Raw genomic sequence first — 18,139 nt, forward strand, 5'->3', positions numbered from 1 at the left:
TGAGAGAATTTGGAATGCATCCCATTAAGCCCTAGAACTGGCTTCCTTTCTATGGTGAGCGAGTGTTCAAGTTTGTAAAGTGTTGTGGACTGACAGTACTATATAAACAAACTGTCTCATTTGAAGTCATAAAACCATTTGGCTTTGAAGCAAGATTTTCTCATCCAAACTGCTTATAAGACCAAACACCTACAAGGGTGCCAACAGTTTTACTAGTGAATTACATTAGAATGCTATTTTTACATACTGTAGGTCTTTGTCCACAACAGGAAAACTTACATGTGTAGTTTTCCACCATTGCAACACTGCATGTGATAGCAAAAGTAGAATGGAAGTTGTAGTAGAAGCAGGGCTCAGGCTAACCCTGACAATATGATGGTAGAAGTGCCTCTGCTCCATTGACATTTTCACCACTATTACTACCCTTAGTGTAGAATTATAGGTATAAATTGTACTAGTGTAGTGCATAGGAGTTAGGCTTCAGTTTGAGCATATATTATGCATTTTATAACTTAAAAGTTCTGACTCACTCTTCTAGTCAGTCTGTACCCAAAAAAAAAAAAAAAAGGGAAACCCAAAACATTTTGGCTCTTCATTCCTAAAATGAATTCATCCTAATTTTAACCCTAGATGACAGGGGGAAAACATTGAATGGTAGCTATCGAGTTGATTCGTGCACTGAGTTTCCAACTCTCTGCTGGCACACTGTACATTTAAATAAAAGTGAATAAAACTCTTATATTTCAGGTAGGTGTGAAAGTTGGAGTCCGTACAAGGGGGTGTAATGGACTTTCATACACGTTAGACTATACAAAAGCAAAAGGCGACTCCGATGAAGAAGTAGTTCAAGATGGTGAGTGTTTATTTGTTCTTATCTATTTGAAGCAGTAAAAAGGTGGCGAGGGCAGGTGCAGAATAACTTGATTACTAAACTTCCAAACTATAATGGAGTAGAGATGAGATAGAATTTACTAGCTGCGTGAAATTACTGAGAGAAATCCTTGGATACCCTAGTAGGAATTGCTGTTACTTTAGATTCCATTGTAAAAGTACCCACTTGTTAAAACTTCCTGGATTAAATTAAATACTGCTAGCCCAGAGGGTACAAATTGCATCCTTTTCCCTCCCCACCATATGTCCAGGCTGTACCATGGGTTGGAGTTCTCCAGGGCCTGGGAGGCTATGTTTACATCTGGTGGTGGGGTGGCAGCTTTAAGTTAATGCTTGAGTATCATAGGATCCTCCTTGTGCAGGTTGCTTGGTGGAGCACATCCTCTAGCAGATTTTGTCACAAGCACTTCTTTGTCAGCACAGCCTACTTCTTTTGGCTAACCTTGGTGGCTCCAGGCTCCTGGGGTTGCTGCATCCGTGGGTTACATTGATATACACTGGCATTGAATATACTTAGATGAAACAAAGGACCTTCCAAAAACACTGCTTTTATATAAACTAATGGATTCCCTTCTTGGGTTTATCATTATTGGTATTTTTTATTTTTTTCATCTACAAAGCCAGATTGGCTTATTAAAATGAGAAATCATAAATAGTCTATAAATCAGAACTGCAGTCTTAATGTTCAGCATCCTGCAGCCTGTAAAACTTCTGTATGTTATTGGAATAGGCAGGATTTCCAGCTATTAAGACTTTAGAAGCACTAATTCCTAGCCCTGATTGTTTTACTTTATAGTATATTGGATGGACCTTACACCTCCCATTAGTACAGAACTAAATATTGCTAGTAACTCAGCTTCAGCCATATAATTTTGGCAAGGGGAAGGATAATCCATTTGAGAAGGAAATAAGAAAATATTTTTGAGGCAGGTTTTCTTTAAAAAGTCAGCTGCTTGAAAGCAGTGCAGAGCTTTGGAATGTTAGTAATCCCAGTAAAAATGGATTAATGAACATAATTCATAGACACCAAGGTCAGAGGGGTTCATTGTGATCATCTAGTCTGACCTCCTGTGTAACACAGGCCATAGGACTTCCCAAAAATAATTCCTACATCATAAGTCTTTAAAAAAAAAAAAAAAAAAAAAATGCAATCTTGATTTAACAATTGTCAGTGATGGTGAATCCACCATGGCCCTTTAAATTCTTCCAAGGGTTAATTACTCTCATTGCACCTCCACCCCGATATAACACGACTCGATAAAACATAAATTCAGATATAACACGGTAAAGCAGCGCTCCTGGGGGGCGGGGCTGCGCACTCCAGCAAATCAAAGCAAGTTTGATATAACGCGGTTTCACTTATAACGCAGTAAGATTTTTTTGGCTCCCGAGGACAGCGTTATATCGGGGTAGAGGTGTATTAAAAATTTACATCTTATTCCAGTCTGTGGGAGTGTGAAAGCTGCACTTGATCGCACAGTTACACAATTACATTGGCATGACCCCTCATGAAGTGTAAATAAATATACCATAATATCAGTACTCAACCATTTACAGATAGCAAGTGATAGTAATCTCAACTTGAGTTCTATAGCAGAGGCAAGAAAAGGATGAATATCCTGAAAGTAGTAAGAAAATGCAGCAATAATTTCACTGACAGACCTCAGTTTTTAGCTTCATTTTATATCAGTTATCTACCAGATTGTACTGTAACACAAGACCTGTGTCAGATTACATAACAGTTGTTTTGTTTTTGTCCCATTCAAGGAGTCAGAGTGTTTATTGAAAAGAAAGCACAGCTGACACTTCTAGGAACTGAAATGGACTATGTAGAAGACAAACTATCCAGTGAATTTGTTTTCAATAATCCAAACATTAAAGGAACATGTGGCTGTGGAGAAAGCTTTAATATTTGAAATCTCAGGACTATTACCTTGGCTTTTAACACCATGAAACACTTCTTCATCAGTGTGACTTTCTAAAGCTGTCACATTTCTTTCAGGTTTTTAGGCTTTGTAAAGTGTTGCTGCATTTCAAGGAAAATAAAGTGAATGCATTTTGGAAATGTAACCTGTGTGTTAAATTTCATCACTGGTGTATTTATGCAGTAATTTGGGGTGAATTTGTCTCTAGACTGTAAGAACAGCAAGGTGCAGTAGCACTTCTATATGTGTTTTCATATGTGAAGGGAAATAAATCTCAATATTCCTCCTTTTCTTGTCATTTCCCACTCCTTCACCCCTACCCGCCCCCCAAAAAGTGTTTGTAAGAACACACTCCGTATGCATTCTGCTTTAATTAGAAGAAAATGGTAGGACTGTATATGTACGAATAGGCTTCAGAATTAACTTACTCATTTAAAAAGAACACACACACAAAAGAAGGTATGAATCTGACAGAGGTTTCCAATGTCTTCACCCCTTGATAGTTGAGTATGGATTTACTGGTGATCTGTTGTCAAAGAAAAATTAATAAGCTCTAAGAGTGAGGAAATCCTGCCTTCTAGTGTGAAAATTTTCATATGTTATGTCACCGACCGTGGCTACATCTTGGAATGAGCTAATTCAAGTCTCGAAAGTTATGCTCACCCTTTCATTGTGAGTTATCTTAGTGCCTATGTAAATGTTTTCCTTTCCTTGTAGCAAGCACAATCTCCTTGCTGCAGCCAGGAAGACAAGTAGTGTAGTGTTCCAGAATAATGCAACATCTTCAACCATTTGAATGTTAAGGCAGAATGTGCACAGGCCTCCTTTTCCCACATCCCATGTATCTGTCTTTGCCTCCAGTTGACCAAGACAGCAAAATTTCTAAACTGCTTCCAACCCAGTACATGTATGTGTTCCCCCTATGCTGTCTGGTCACCCAAGGAAATTGTTTTATGATGATGGAAGGAATTTTGTCACTTCCTGTGATCATACTCATGACTGACTTTCTGTCAGAGCTCAAACCTCATTGGTAACTTGAGTAGATGTTAGGTTTTCCCTGGTAAGGTTGACTCTAAATTCTGTTCAACAATTGTTTGGGGTGAAGGTAACTTTGTAAAAGGAAAATTTCACTGTAGTTTAAAAAACACCTCAGAATCTTTATGAGCTGTATAAAATCAATGAAATTAGCTTTTTTGTTAAACTGACACCAGGCATTAATTTAAGGGAAGACAAAACGTATTGCTTGGAAGAAGCCATTTGCTTTGATAGAAAAAAAACTAGTTTTATCTCCCTCTCGCACATTAAGATCCTTCTGGCTACACACCAATCTTCCCAACATGTATCATTCTTCAGCACCTCCTCCCCAACTACTCAGGTATCGGTAAATATCTCTCCAGGCTTTCTGGAAAGCCAGAGTAATTTAAGTGGCCACGTATGCACCAAGCCACTCACTTGTGCAGCTTGCAGGAGTAGAGAGGGGAAGAAGTTATTGTTACTAGAGTAGTTGAGCTGAAAGTTGGGGGGGGAGGGGAGGAGACGGAGGTGGAAAGGAGCTCACAAGGAATACCTGAATGCTGGCTTTAAATAAGGAAGGAGTTGGAGTGGGGGAAGGAGATGGGACTGAATAAGGCATAAAGCCTGGAGATTGACTGTCCAACGGTGAATTTATTCTGGAGAGCTGTTTATTGGTACTTGAGAGGGAGAACTGTGGACTGTTACCTGTTGAGGGAGTGGGAATGCAGCTAGAACTGGTTGAGGGAGGAGGAGATAAATCTGTGGCATCCTCCCTGCTGTAGTCAGCACAGCCCACAAGAATAGAGGGTTGAAGCTTCCACATGTATTGCTTAATTAATATTCATACTTGAATTTTAATTATTTTGTAATGTATGCAATTTTGATGTAAAAACACTGGAGTTTTCCTTTATCAACTGTCATACACAAATAGTTGCTTTATTATATATAGTAGTTATAGAACAGTAACAAAGTATATGGGGAAAACATGACAACAAGCTCAGTAGATTTGAATTTCTAATGCCACCGTTCTCCATTCCTGCCAAAAAAATCAAGTCTATATGGTATTGTAGAGCTAATGTCTAAAATAGTCCCAATGATAGACTAATTCTCTCATTTGTAAATCTATTCCTTACATTCTTTTTTTTTTTAATTTCCAGTAACAGGTGGTTGGTAAAAGTGCTATCCCTGTATTCACTCTAACTCTGTTTTTGAGTTCTTGAGGGCTTTTGCATATTCATGGGTTCGTGTATATGCTCTGTGAGTGAAAGTTTATACTTTCATATTCTGTGAAATAGTCTCTGAAGAGAGTTGTCATATTTACTAAAGCACCTAACGCACAATCTATTAAAGTACATTTATGTAAATGCTAGTAACTTATGTATGAATATAGTTTTGTTAATCAGTCCATCTATAACGTGTGCAATACTGTATGTAGAGTTCTCAGCTGTAATAAATAACTGCCTGTTGATAACATTAAATACTCTTGTTTTGCACAGCTGTAAAAAATGAGCACTTCAGGCTCATACAAGTAGCTCAGTTATAGCATAACATTGTATGGCTTGTAAAATGATATTCACTGAGGAATATTCACTTCATGTTTTCAAAGTACTAATAACATTGGAAAAATACAGTAGGTATGTAATAAGAATGCCCATTTTAAGTATAAAAATGAAAATATTTTGCTAGTCTGAGAATATACATACATTGAAGTCGTCTTTATACCTTAACGGGAAAAGTAGGGTGATAAAGGGTAATTAAGTTTTTTGTTAAACTGTTCAACTTTCTCTCTTAAGGCTGAAATTCAAGCAGCCAGATGTTCATTTTTAAAATGTCTACCTGCCAAATATACATATCATAGATTCCTCTAAGGGGAGGAAAAGATTTTGTATAGAATAGATCTTGTGTTGGTATACAGGTTTTATTGGCATGAGTTTGCAGTGGCTGTGTGACTCACAAGTGGGCGAAAACAAGAATTATCCAGGTCATGCCAAAGAAGTGCTAGTAAAATCTTTATCTACACCAAGGGTGGGAAAATTACTGCCTGTGTGCCGCATCCAGCCCTTCGGATGTTATAATCCTGCCCTAGAGCTCCCGCTGGGGAGCAGGGTCCGGGCTTGCCCCGCTGTGCGCGTGCCATGGCTCCGCGCGACTCCTGGAAACAGCGGCAGGTCCCCCCTCCGACTCGTACATGTAGGGGCAGCCAGGGGGCTCTGCACACTGCCCCTGACCCAAGCGCCACCCGCGCAGCTCCCATTGGCTGGGAACTGAGGCCAATGGGAGCTGCAGGGATAGCGCCTGCGGACGAGGCAGCGTGCAGAGCCGCCTGGTCGTACCTCCGCGTAGGAGCCGGAGAGGGAACATGCCACTGCTTCCAGGAACTGCTTGAGGTAAGCGCCGCCCGGAGTCTGCACGCCTGACCCCCTCCTGTGCCCTGACCCCCTCCTGTGCCCCAACCCCCTGCCCCAGCCCTGATTCTCCCTCACACCCTCCGAACCCATCGGTCCCAGCCCGGAGCACCCTCCTGTACCCCCCAACCCCTCATACCCAGCCCCACCCCAGAGCCTGCACCCCTAGCCAGAGCCCTCCCGCACCCCAATCCCCAATTTCGTGAGCATTCATGGCCCGCCATACAATTTTCATACCCAGATGTGGCCCTTGGGCCAAAAAGTTTTCACACTCCTAATCTACACACACCACATTGTATTTTTTTTATGCTGAGTTTTAGAAAGCATTATGCTCTTTATTATCATTCCACCTGTAGTGGCCACCTTAGTTACCGTGTATGGACTTCTGCGTGACAGGAGAAATTAGGAGAAATACATTTTTGTAAATCCATTTGTCATTATTTTAAAGTTCAATATTTCATGATGCATGAAGGGTACATTCAAGTGTTTTATACAATTGGGGAGCCTGGAATTCCAGCAGGTGTCTTCTAGCTCTGCTGGCTGTAAGTACAGGATCTTAACACGGCTGCTTGCTCAGTATTGACTATAGCAATTCACTTTACCAGATTCACCCTTTGCGGAATGTCAGGGCATGTTCTTTTGGGGGAAGAGAAATAGCTGTTTGAAAACAGTTAATAAATTTGGCATGTTAATAGTCCAAGATGGATTAATGGGGCAGAGTGTACATGAGCTCAAAGGTGCAAAATGAATGTGGTTAATCCCAGGGCTTTAGGAGAAAAGGAACACAGTACATGGATATAGTCACCCTACAGTGTGATGCTCTTTCCCTTCCTGGACTTAAGGCTCATCTGGCACAAGTCACTTCTGGTTACATTCTTTCACCCTTTTTTTTTTTTTTTTTTAAATTCCACTTCACCAGTGAGCTAACTACAAATTTGTAAAAGTACTTCATCTGTATTGGTTATCTGACCACTGAGTAGTCTCATACCTTGTGCTATATTATCTTTTAATGACATTGAATTTTATACAGTCGTCTCTGAGGGGTTTGCTGTATGAGAGCCCCCTATCTCGGAGGAATAAACTGGTACAGTATGTACTTACAGATGATTTTTTGTTCCTGAAAGGCATTAACAAGAATTCTTGAAAATATGTCGTAGTCACTACCTGTATAGACATTTTTTCCATCCTACACAAACATGTTTTCCTTGGTGGTGTATAAAGTCATCTGCTGCACAGTGACTGAATGAATTATTTCAGAATTTACTTCTTGGTGATTCCCTGATTTCACATCATTTTTTAAAGTGAAAAAATGTCAATGCTGTATTTCTTAACTTGTGCTCTTTGTAAATAGTAAAGACTTCAGACTCAGTATTTCATGCATTTTAGGATTGCTATTTCATCTTGGTCAGCCAAGAGGACAGAATACAAGTAGTGAAGTTGCCTGGTGAGATCCTATATACATTTAAAACTTGATAAAAAATTAAATTTGCTACGTGAATAGCAACATTGTTAAATGCCAGGTATTTAAGTAAAGGGCAAATAGTGATCAATTTGACAAAATATGAAGTACTTTCAACATATACAATCCCTATAGAAGTTAAAAGGACATTTGGGTCTAATTGGATTTCAAATTAGTGTTTTATTATTGCATAAGGTCTTGAAAGTGAAATTGTCTAGAAACAAAAGATTAGTGTTCTTTCATCACATAAGATCAAAGAAATACAACAAGTAAACAGCATATATGATAACATGTATTAGCTTTTTAATTCCTTTCAAATTTCAATCTAAGGATTTTCTCAGGTTAAATTTATTTATTTTTAAATAAGTATCCTTTTAAACTTGCTGCCTCTAAACTATTATGCACTGGGTCTACCCAGTTTGATAGAGGTTTTTGAAATTCAGGATCCTGAATTGGGAGAACACTTTAACCTGTCTGGCCATTCTATGACAGACCTGCGGGTGGCTATCTTAAAACAGAAAAACTTCAAAAACAGACTCCAAGGAGAGACTGCTGAGCTGGAATTGATATGCAAACTAGACACAATCAACTCAGGGTTAAATAGGGATTGGGAATGGCTGAGCCATTACAAACATTGAATCTATCTCCCCTTGTAAGTATTCTCACACTTGCTTCTTATCAAACTGTCTGTACTTGGCTATCTTGATTATCACTTCAAAAGTTTTTCTTCTCTTACTTAATTGGCCTCTCAGAGTTGGTAAGACAACTCCCACCTGTTCATGCTCTCTGTATGTGTGTATATATATCTCCTCAATATATGTTTCACTCTATATGCATCCGAAGAAGTGGGTTGTAGCCCACGAAAGCTTATGCTCTAATAAATTTGTTAGTCTCTAAGATGCCACAAGTACTCCTGTTCTTAATAGGTATTTAGCTTCCCAAAAGAAGGAGCCCATTTGACTTCAGAAAGGCCCTACTTAGAATTGCAAAGAAACATTTGACAAAGATACAGGATTGTCACCTTCATAGTTTTTGTAAAGTTCTTCCACATGGATCCACTCCTGGCGATTTTATCTGAGATTGGATCCTTTTGGCCAGCAATCCATTGGGGCCACGCCTTTATCTTCATGCCACCTGAGGGCATGAAGGGCAGAACAGTCCCAATGATCCCCCTGATACTTCTTACCAGATGTGGCATTGTGATGGAACCCATCCAGTGTCGTCCTGCTTCTCTGCACTGTGCTAGTATTAGTTCATACAGTTAGTTCTTTGATTATTGTGCATATAAAAATGTATTTTAAGTGGTTAGGCACCCACACCTGGGGCTTTAGCAATATGGCAGAAGCAAAATCCTTAGTATTCCAAACATGCTTTTTCTTCAAAGCTTCATTACTACTTAATGACAGGCACTTCTGGTGCCTATTTTGCCTCCAAGAGGGACACATCCCCAAGTGATGTTCCATATGTCACTCCTCTGGACAAATTCTGTATCCTCCCCCCAGTACTTATATTCCTTCCCACCCTGGTCCTATTGGACATGTTGAGGTGTGCAGCCCATTTCACATAAGCCTGTATCAGCAGCAGACAGCTGCTGGTTAGGCACCAAGTGGAATCTGTATGGACAATCCCCAGAAGACAATCTTATCTTACAGTAACTGTTTCTTCAAGATGATATAGATTCCCCACCCACCCTCATTCCCTGCTACCATGTGTCTGACTCCTCTGAGATTCTGCATTACAGAAGGATCTGAAAGATGGTTTGGCCCACTCTGCTCTTTATGCCCTTCGACATGCAGGGCTCACATGTAGTCGCGGTGGACATTGCTAGCCAAAAGAATCCCAACTCACATGCATGGGGTACATGCATGCCAGGAATGAAATCCATCTTGAAGAATCAGTTGCTGTATGATAAGTAACTGATCTTTCATTAAAAACAAATGTAAGGCAGCAACTTTGGTTTGGTTCTTTAGGGGAAAGCTATTTTAAGTACTGAGGTCAAAATACATGCTTTAAGTTACACACCTAAATTAACGTTCGGGCACCTCCAGAGAAGTAGCCTGTACTTTTTACTGACTTAACTTTGACTTGTTGGTGCTCATCACCTCAGGAAATCAGAATTGGTATCTTGTTTTAATAAGGTTGAAATTTCATTTTTATTTTATTGACTCAATCAACAGTCAAAATGTTTCAACTATCATAATATAGTGGAAACATTTCTATTATAGAACAGAGAAGCTGAAATGACAATGACAACATAAAACATTTTTATTTTATTTTATTGGAGTGTTTGTATTTATTATATAAGAGAACACGTTAGAGATCTTGCTAGAGCAAATATATATAAACTCTCATTTAAGAACACAATATTTTCAATTTACTTTTTGCAGTGTCTGAAATCAGTTGCCAAACACAGAATGTTTGGCAATTACTTTTGTTTGAGTTTGGTTTCCCTAATAAAATAAAAAATTATAGACCGAGGGATACTGAGTTCCCCAAATGCTAGGAACTTTGAATGCCTAGCTAACAGCAATAGAGGAGAGGGAATTCACTATATCAAATATATAGAATAGAGGAGAGCGTGAGCTGACATGAAGCCACCTTGCAAATGAGCACGGTGTAAAGTAGCCCATCCATCATGCGTACACACACAACTGTGTCATAGGGTTATGAGTTTGAGGTTCTTGAACTGGCTTTCCACACCAGGATGAATTTCACCCTTTGTTTTATCTCAGATAAAAGGGAATTAAAAAATCCTCCATTTGATATTTGGCAGTAAAATTGAAATAACTCCAACAAAAACCCCTCTCCTAATTGAAGTTCAAATGGATAGTAGTTAACAGGTAATCAACCAAATGTGACCTGTCCATATACCAATCTATAAGGCTGCCAAACTCCTCTCTTGAAATGTATAGTTATATAGTATGAGATTTAGGCTTCCTTTTTAAGTGCCTATGTTTCAAATATAGATCCCAAGTATACAAAAGTCTTGTACCATATTATACTACTTGTGGAGATTTTCCTTTACCTCACAGAACTGTTCTCTTCTTCACTGGTTCCAAGTTTTAGTTCTTTCATATTACAAGAATGTACAGATGCCTGCCACAGGGTGGCAGCAAATTTCCAAACCCTATCTTTCCACACAGGACTCTTTTCTCCTCAAGTCCATATTTTAAACTGGCTTATGGTGTATTACATGTATTTAAATAACTGTATATTGTGTATTGGTGATGGCTACTATCTTAAGCAATACTGTTCATGTTTTTGTGTATTTACACATTTCTTTCTGTAAGTTTGCCAGGTCTTGAAAGGTAAGAGATGGTACAGAAATCCAGATACCCCTCCATGGTCTGGGTCAAAGAAAGCCTTAGCTGTTGCCTTGCTGTGGGCAAGGACCCATGTCCCACTACCTTTTGATTAGGGGTTTAGGCTACAGCTCCCCTGCAATTCCCTGTTCTCCCAGCAGGTCTGACCCACGTCCAGCCCCTGCAGTTTGCTTCTCTCTAAGGCCTACGAGCAATGAGTGCCAGCAGTTACAAGTGACCATCCTGCTTTTTCAAAAAAGCCTACATTTATTGGAGGATAAAAGCAACACTGAGAAAACATATAAACCAATAAAAGGATCTAAACAGTTTAGCGGTAGCTCCCCCATCAGTCCTATGGAGACCTAGCAGGTTCCAGTCCTTCCAACCCATCAGCAGAGTTGGGTCTGCCCCTTGGATAAAAGGCCTTAGAATCCTAGAAGATTAGGGTTGGAAGAGACCTCAGGAGGTCATCTAGTCCAACTCCCTGCACAAAGCAGGACCAACCCCAACTAAATCATCCCAGCCAGGGCTTTGTCAAGCCGGGCCTTAAAAACCTCTAAGAATGGAGATTCTACCACCTCTGTAGGTAACCCATTCCAGTGCTTCACCACCCTCCTAGTGAACTACTTTTTCCTAATATCTAACCTAGACCTCCCCCACTGCAACTTGAGACCATTGCTCCTTGTTCTGTCATCTGCCACCACTGAGAACAGCCTAGCTCCATCCTCTTTGGAACCCCCCTTCAGATGGTTGAAGACTGCTATCAAATCCCTCCTCTCTCATCTCTTCTGCAGACTAAATAAACCCAGTTCCCTCAGCCTCTCCTCATATGTCATATGCCCCAGCCCCCTAATAATGTTTGTTGCCTTCTGCTGGACTCTCTCCAGTGTGTCCACATCCTTTTTGTAGTGGGGGGGCAAAAATTGGACACAGTACTACAGATGTGGCCTCACCAGTGCCAAATAGAGGGGAATAATCACTTCCCTCGATCTGCTGGTAATGCTCCACTAATGCAGCCCAATATGCTGTTAGCCTTCTTGGCAATGAGAGCACACTGTTGACTCATATCTAGCTTCTCGTCCACTGTAATCCCCAGGTCCTTTTCTGCAGAACTGCCGCTTAGCCAGTCAGTCCCCAGCCTGTAGCAGTGCATGGGATTCTTCCGTCCTAAGTGCAGGACTCTGCACTTGTCCTTGTTGAACCTCATCAGATTTCTTTTGGCCTAATCTCTCAATCCTTGTCCATTTGTTGAATCAAAAAGAAGGCTCATGTCAGTTCATGGTGGACCTTTATACTTCCAGTTCTCTTTATTCCTGCGTCTCTTGAAACACAGCCTGAACCAGTATATGCCAACCACCCCATGGGGCTGTAATTCTCTGGGGCTGTTTACAGTTCCAGGAACTGCAGAAATTACCCCCACTTCATTGTTTGTAGCTCCTGGAGGAGCTGTGGTAACTCTCCCTCATGGAGTATATACAATCCCTAGCCCACCACAATACACAGAATCTTCACAAAGTTCATAGAATAGTCCCCAAAGATACTGCACGTGGTTGCCACATCTGTCAACATCCTCCATAGCTGGTTTGAACTAATATGCTAATTTAATCTAGCCATTGACAGAGGCAAATGTGCACAGGATGCACAATACACAAAGTGTCCCAGGCACCCTCCTGTTTAGGGGTACACATCTGTTTTATTTTTAACTGATGCAGGCTTAACACATCTGTCATGTCATGTCAACTCAAAGTCAATGGTGGTGAAGCATTGTTTATTCAAGATGTTGCTTTCTGGAATGTCGATACAAGTTCTGAAGTTCACATTTTCTTTATGATTCACAGAACTTGATAAATTCATTTATAAATTTGTGTGGTAGAGCAGACTATTTACCTGTTTAAACACTAACATTTCTAAGAATGTCAAGCAAATAAATACTTTAGAGGACTTATAGTATATATCGAAAGGGTTAACCCCCCCCCCCCAAATGACCTAAGTGAAAGTGATATATGGCAAACCAAAACATTGATTTGCTGGGATTTGCTCTGGGTGGGGTGGAGGTACAGTATCTTGGAAAGAGATTCACTCAGCATTTTGTGAGAAATTGTAAATTAATTTGTTCATCTGGTCAACTATTTTGAAGGGAATTAGGAAATTAAAGTAATATAATTTAAGTGGTTTGATCTAGACTAAAGGAAGGCAAGAGACATTGCAAGATTCAAGAAATACTGAAGGACACGGGTGTTTTGTGTAGCCTAACAGCACTAGATCAAATGAGTGTACCAGATAGACACAAATTATAGATATTAGACAAACTGACTTTAGACAGTAAACTCTACAACTACAAGCATGAGTACTTGGTATTGTTGCCTGCCTAAAAAGGCCTCGAGATGGCAAACAGGGGTCCGTCGCCCGGTGTGCTTGGCACCAATAAAGACACCGAGGGGAGAAAGCAAGCCAAGTTTATTTCAGAGCTCTGAAATGGCACTAGGAGACCAGCATGTCTCAAATCCAGTGCAACAAATACAAACAACTTTTACCTTTTATACTTCAAGCAGTTTCTGTGTAAGCCTTTGTCTGTTACTCCCTCTTACCACTCCCACCCCTCCCTTCTCTAGCCGTTACAATTAGAAAAGTTCTCATTCGTCTGCTTATCTTTTGGCCTTGCAAGGCCTGTTTACAGCAGTCTGAGCAAAACAGCAGCTGTATGCTAGAGAAACGCTGACCCTTACATTTCTGCTTTAACATGTAAGCAGTTAACACAGAAGTAGGTGAGAGTTCACAAGATGGAGTTTGGGGGTTCAGATAGGCCCAGAGCAAAAGAGCTTCATTGACACTTTGGCCTTCCACTCTCCCGAGTTACCTGGTAGCTATGCCTAGTGGACCCCAACAGTATCAAGTACAACAGTCTATAACCCACTAACCTTCCTGTGTCCTACGACTGCAGAGCTGTGGACTGCCCACTTCACCTTGAATTATCTGTTAACAACACGTTAACTCCTTATGCTAAACAATTTGTTTCACCTTGAATTTAGCTGTGACTCTCAGGAGTACCTTTCCCAGACCAAGAAGAACTCTGTGTGAGCTCAAAAGCTTGTGTCTTTCACCAACAGAAGTTGATCCTATAAAAGATATTACCTCACTTATCTTGTCTAATAATTTTTTTGGTTTCTGCCTGTAGATAGATCATTATCCACAGATCTGAACTAATTACACATCTCTAAATGTTAGAAACAAAGTGATATCTAATAGTTTAATCAGCAATTGGCATTGCTGTGAATAATAATTGTCAAGATACAACTGTTTTCCAGTGGTGGCTTTAGGCTGATCCTAGCTACATATCCAGGGGTTCACCACACAAGTACCAAAGTTGCCCACACCTAACCCACCAGGTACAGTACCACTGGGCCATTTACAGGTGGGCAGAGAGCTGGATAGGACCTTGCAATTCTCACTTTTCATAGAAGTTCACTGGCCCTGCTGCTCGTGAACTATATCTTGATTCATACTGTATTTATAACTGAATTTGAGAAATTAGTTATTCTCACTAGATGGCAGCAGATTCAAAATAATACATTTGAAAAAAAAAATTACCCAAAGAACTGGTCCATCAGAGCGGTGCATAAGAGTTTCTCTTTACATAGAAACGCTCATGTCTTGCAAAATTTCTGTTTATTCTTCCTCTTCATACATCCTAGACACAGAAGCCATTATGTATTTTCTTGACAGAGAAATTAGCAGTACCATAGCTGATTACCTTCATTCCTTTAAAAAAAACCCTGCAGCTTCATTATTTGATATTTTCTTTAGAGCTAGAAAAACTGTTGGACCCTGAAATGTCTTGTATCTACGGCAACATTGTAAGTTAAATCACTTTGGAAATAAGTGGCCTCACACTAATCTCTCTCTTACTGGTATAAATGAAGACAAATTCCCCCTAAATCTGTGGAGTTACTCTGGTATAACACTGGAGTAAGTGAGATTAGAAACAAGCCCCAAAACTACTTTGAAGTACCTTTATTTGTGAGTATTTAAAATTCACCTTTTCTTACTCTTCTTTTCCCCATTTAATCTGTCTACGAGAGTAGCTGTGTTCAGAGGCAGGCAGAATATTTTCCACATATAAATACAACAAAGCTTCTGTGGGCTGATAAAAACTTACATCAGTGTAAATCAGGGGTAACACCAATAAAGTCAGAAACATTACACTTGTCAGTGACAAAGACATGGGTACTACGTGTCCTGGGTTGCTGCTGGGCTTAAGAGCTGGTCTGCTGAATATTCCAACCAACAGTCAGTATAGCCAATCAGGCAGCCAATTACACACCAGCTGGGCTTGTTAGGTAGCCCAGAGACTGGCTCTGCTGCAGGGCCAAAGGGAGAGCCACTTTGGAAGCAGGGCCTGATTCTTGACAACTGCTGTAAAACTGGCCCTCTAAATCCTACACTCAGGCACCAGAACACTATGGGCCTGATTCTCTACTTTCTTGCACCTTCTGTTGCACATTTACAGCTGTGCAAAGTGAGTGTGAAATGCTACTGTTCTGAGCTGCAACTCTTTACATCCACTTTGTTTGCACTCATTTTGCTCAGATGACCACACAAGGTGCAAAGCAGTGGAGCATCACACCCAGTCTCCATCCCAGGCCTTGTCTAGTCTATACTGCTAGAGTTATAGTGGCAAACCTTCCTCTCCCACAGTGGGGACACAGCTTAGAATGCTTTTGCTGGTATAGCTTATTCCAGTTCACCAAATGAAAAAAGCTATACTGATTTTTTTTTGCTGGTATAACTACACTAAGGCTTTTGCCAGCATAGCTATGTCAATTAGCTCCTAACTGACATAGATATGCCAGCAAATCTTTTAAGCATAGACCAGCCTCCAGTCTCTGTATTCCCCTGTGATGGGATAGTGAATTCTGGGTGGGACAGTATTCCGGGGCAGCAATCCAGGACATGTGCTCACCTCATAAAAATCTACCTCTCCTACTCTCACAGCAACCAGAAGGTTTTGATGAGGTTGCTGATGTTATGGAAATTATTAAGTAATAATCTCCTGCACCCCACTGATTCCTAACTAGCCAGCTAACTGGAACATTTTATTATTGTTTGATTATATTAGATAGTTTTACAATCCCCCCTTGTGCTCCATTTGCTAGGTCATCTAATTTCTCAAACACCATCATCCTAAATTAGAAATGCAGAATGTAACAGCTAATCACTTTAACAGTGGTAGGAGAAGTATATATAATTTTACTATTGACTGATTTATTTTTAGCTTTCAGAAAGAACTTAAGAGTGTTAAAACAAAATGTAAATTACAAATATATTATATATATATGTGTGTGTGTGTGTGTGTGTGTATCTAGCTATCTAGAGATAGATATAACGGGCCAGATCCTCAGCTGATGGAACTGGTGATGTCAGTGGTGGAGAGGCACTACCAAGCACAATTCAGGACACGAGTCCATTGGGCAAGAGATTCCTTTGGTGCAAGCAGCTCTGTAGCCCCTCTATACCTTGTGGGGAAGAATCCTCCCCTCCCTGTCCAGCTAGTCAAGGTGGGGGCTGACATGTGGGTTTACTCACCACAGTATTTTGTAGGGCTGTATGAATCTTTGGCTTCATTAAAAAACAAAAAGTAGCCAACTGGATCTCCCAGTGTGTCCTGTCTTATCTTAGGGATCATGATGGATAACCAATTGAACATGAGCACTGCATGTGATGCAGTTGCTGAGAGAGCTAACAAAATCCTTGAATCTATAAGCAGGGGAATATCAAGTAGGTGTAGAGAGGGGATATTATTTCTGTATACAGGATTAGTGAGACCATTAATGAATATTGTATCCAGTTCTGGTGTCCACATTTCAAAAAGGATGCTGCAAAATGGACAGGGTTCAGAAAAGAGCTATAAGAATGATTTACAGACTGGAAAACATGCTTCATCATTAAAAAATGTAAGAAGCTCAGTCTATTTAGTTTATCCAAGGGAAGAGGTGGCTTAATCATGGGGAAGACATTTCTGGAAGTTAAAGGCTTTTTAATTTAGCAGGGAGTTGGATCCTGACAATGCTCCAAAATCGAGAGAGGAAGAGGCACCTGGAAGCAGAGAATGAGAGATAAAAAAGGCATATGTCATTTTTGGCAGAATTTTCCCTTTCTAGCCCATGTAGTCTCAGGAGAGCAGTTGACATCAGAAAATTTGGATTTAGCCCCAGTGAGCATTAAACACAAGGCACTGGCTTTTAAGGAAATGTGAACACCATTATTTGATGTTTTTTCCAAATGTTGAATGTGCATGATTCCTTTGTGAAAAATTGACTCTCTCTCTACTAAAGGACCACAACCCAGTAGAAAGCCAATTACTTACAACAGACAAACAAGTGATTGTATTTTAACATGTATGTCTAAAACAATGATCAGCATAGTACTGTATATCCAATGTTAGTAATGTTATGTTAATTTATCTATTTATAAGTATAAAACTGCATATATGAGATTTTGGGAAAAGATATTTCAGAGATGGAGAAATTGGCTGTTGGGAATGTCAAAAATGTAAACTCTTAAACCAAAATTTTGAGTTAAATCTGTGTGTTTGATGTTGGCTCTTTAGATATGTGGCTTACGTGTGAGAACAGGTTTATGTTGGAAGGGAATATGTTATGGTGAGGTTTAGGATGGAAATGTGGATGTGTATTGTTAAGTGTGGTTGTGAAGAAAGTGTGTGGGTGACTCGGAAACTAATACAGTGGAGGTGCAAGTTGTTAGCCACAACTCTGCAGGTTCATTCAACATAAGAACTAGTATATTTGTCTCAGCCCTGGAGCAGAGCCTTTCTGCCTTTAGCAAATCTTTTGTGATTTATAAGAACAATAAGCAAACATGATAAATGAATTCTTTAATAAAAATAGATAGCATCTTGAATGCAAAGAGAAAGGACATGGGATTCTTAATTACAATCAAACCTATATTTATCATGTTTCAACCATTAACCTGGAGTCCATCGTGGGAAACCAAAACAGAAATATAATGTCCCAAGCAAACAAACCAATCAAAGCCCACTGTGCTCCAATCCTGGTGATTGTTTTTAGGATGTGGAGCTCCCAAATCCCCTGGATTCCCAGCTGGACACTCAGAAGTTGTGTGAAG

The 18,139-nt window shown here is 40.1% G+C and overlaps 1 protein-coding gene across 1 annotated transcript in view; it reads left to right on the forward strand.

Moving 5' to 3' along the window:
• The window catches only part of ISCA1 (iron-sulfur cluster assembly 1), a 9,297-nt gene extending 3,407 nt beyond the window's left edge, over positions 1-5,890 (forward strand). The window contains exons 3-4 of the mRNA XM_026652396.2: positions 748-853; positions 2,659-5,890. Coding sequence (XP_026508181.1) covers positions 748-853; positions 2,659-2,807 — 255 coding nt within the window. The 3' untranslated portion in view covers positions 2,808-5,890. The remainder of the gene's footprint in view (positions 1-747; positions 854-2,658) is intronic.
• Positions 5,891-18,139: the final 12,249 nt, after the last annotated feature.

The sequence above is a fragment of the Terrapene carolina genome, unplaced genomic scaffold, assembly GCF_002925995.2.
Source record: "Terrapene carolina triunguis isolate 2854851 unplaced genomic scaffold, T_m_triunguis-2.0 Scaffold113, whole genome shotgun sequence".
NCBI lineage: Eukaryota > Metazoa > Chordata > Testudines > Emydidae > Terrapene > Terrapene triunguis.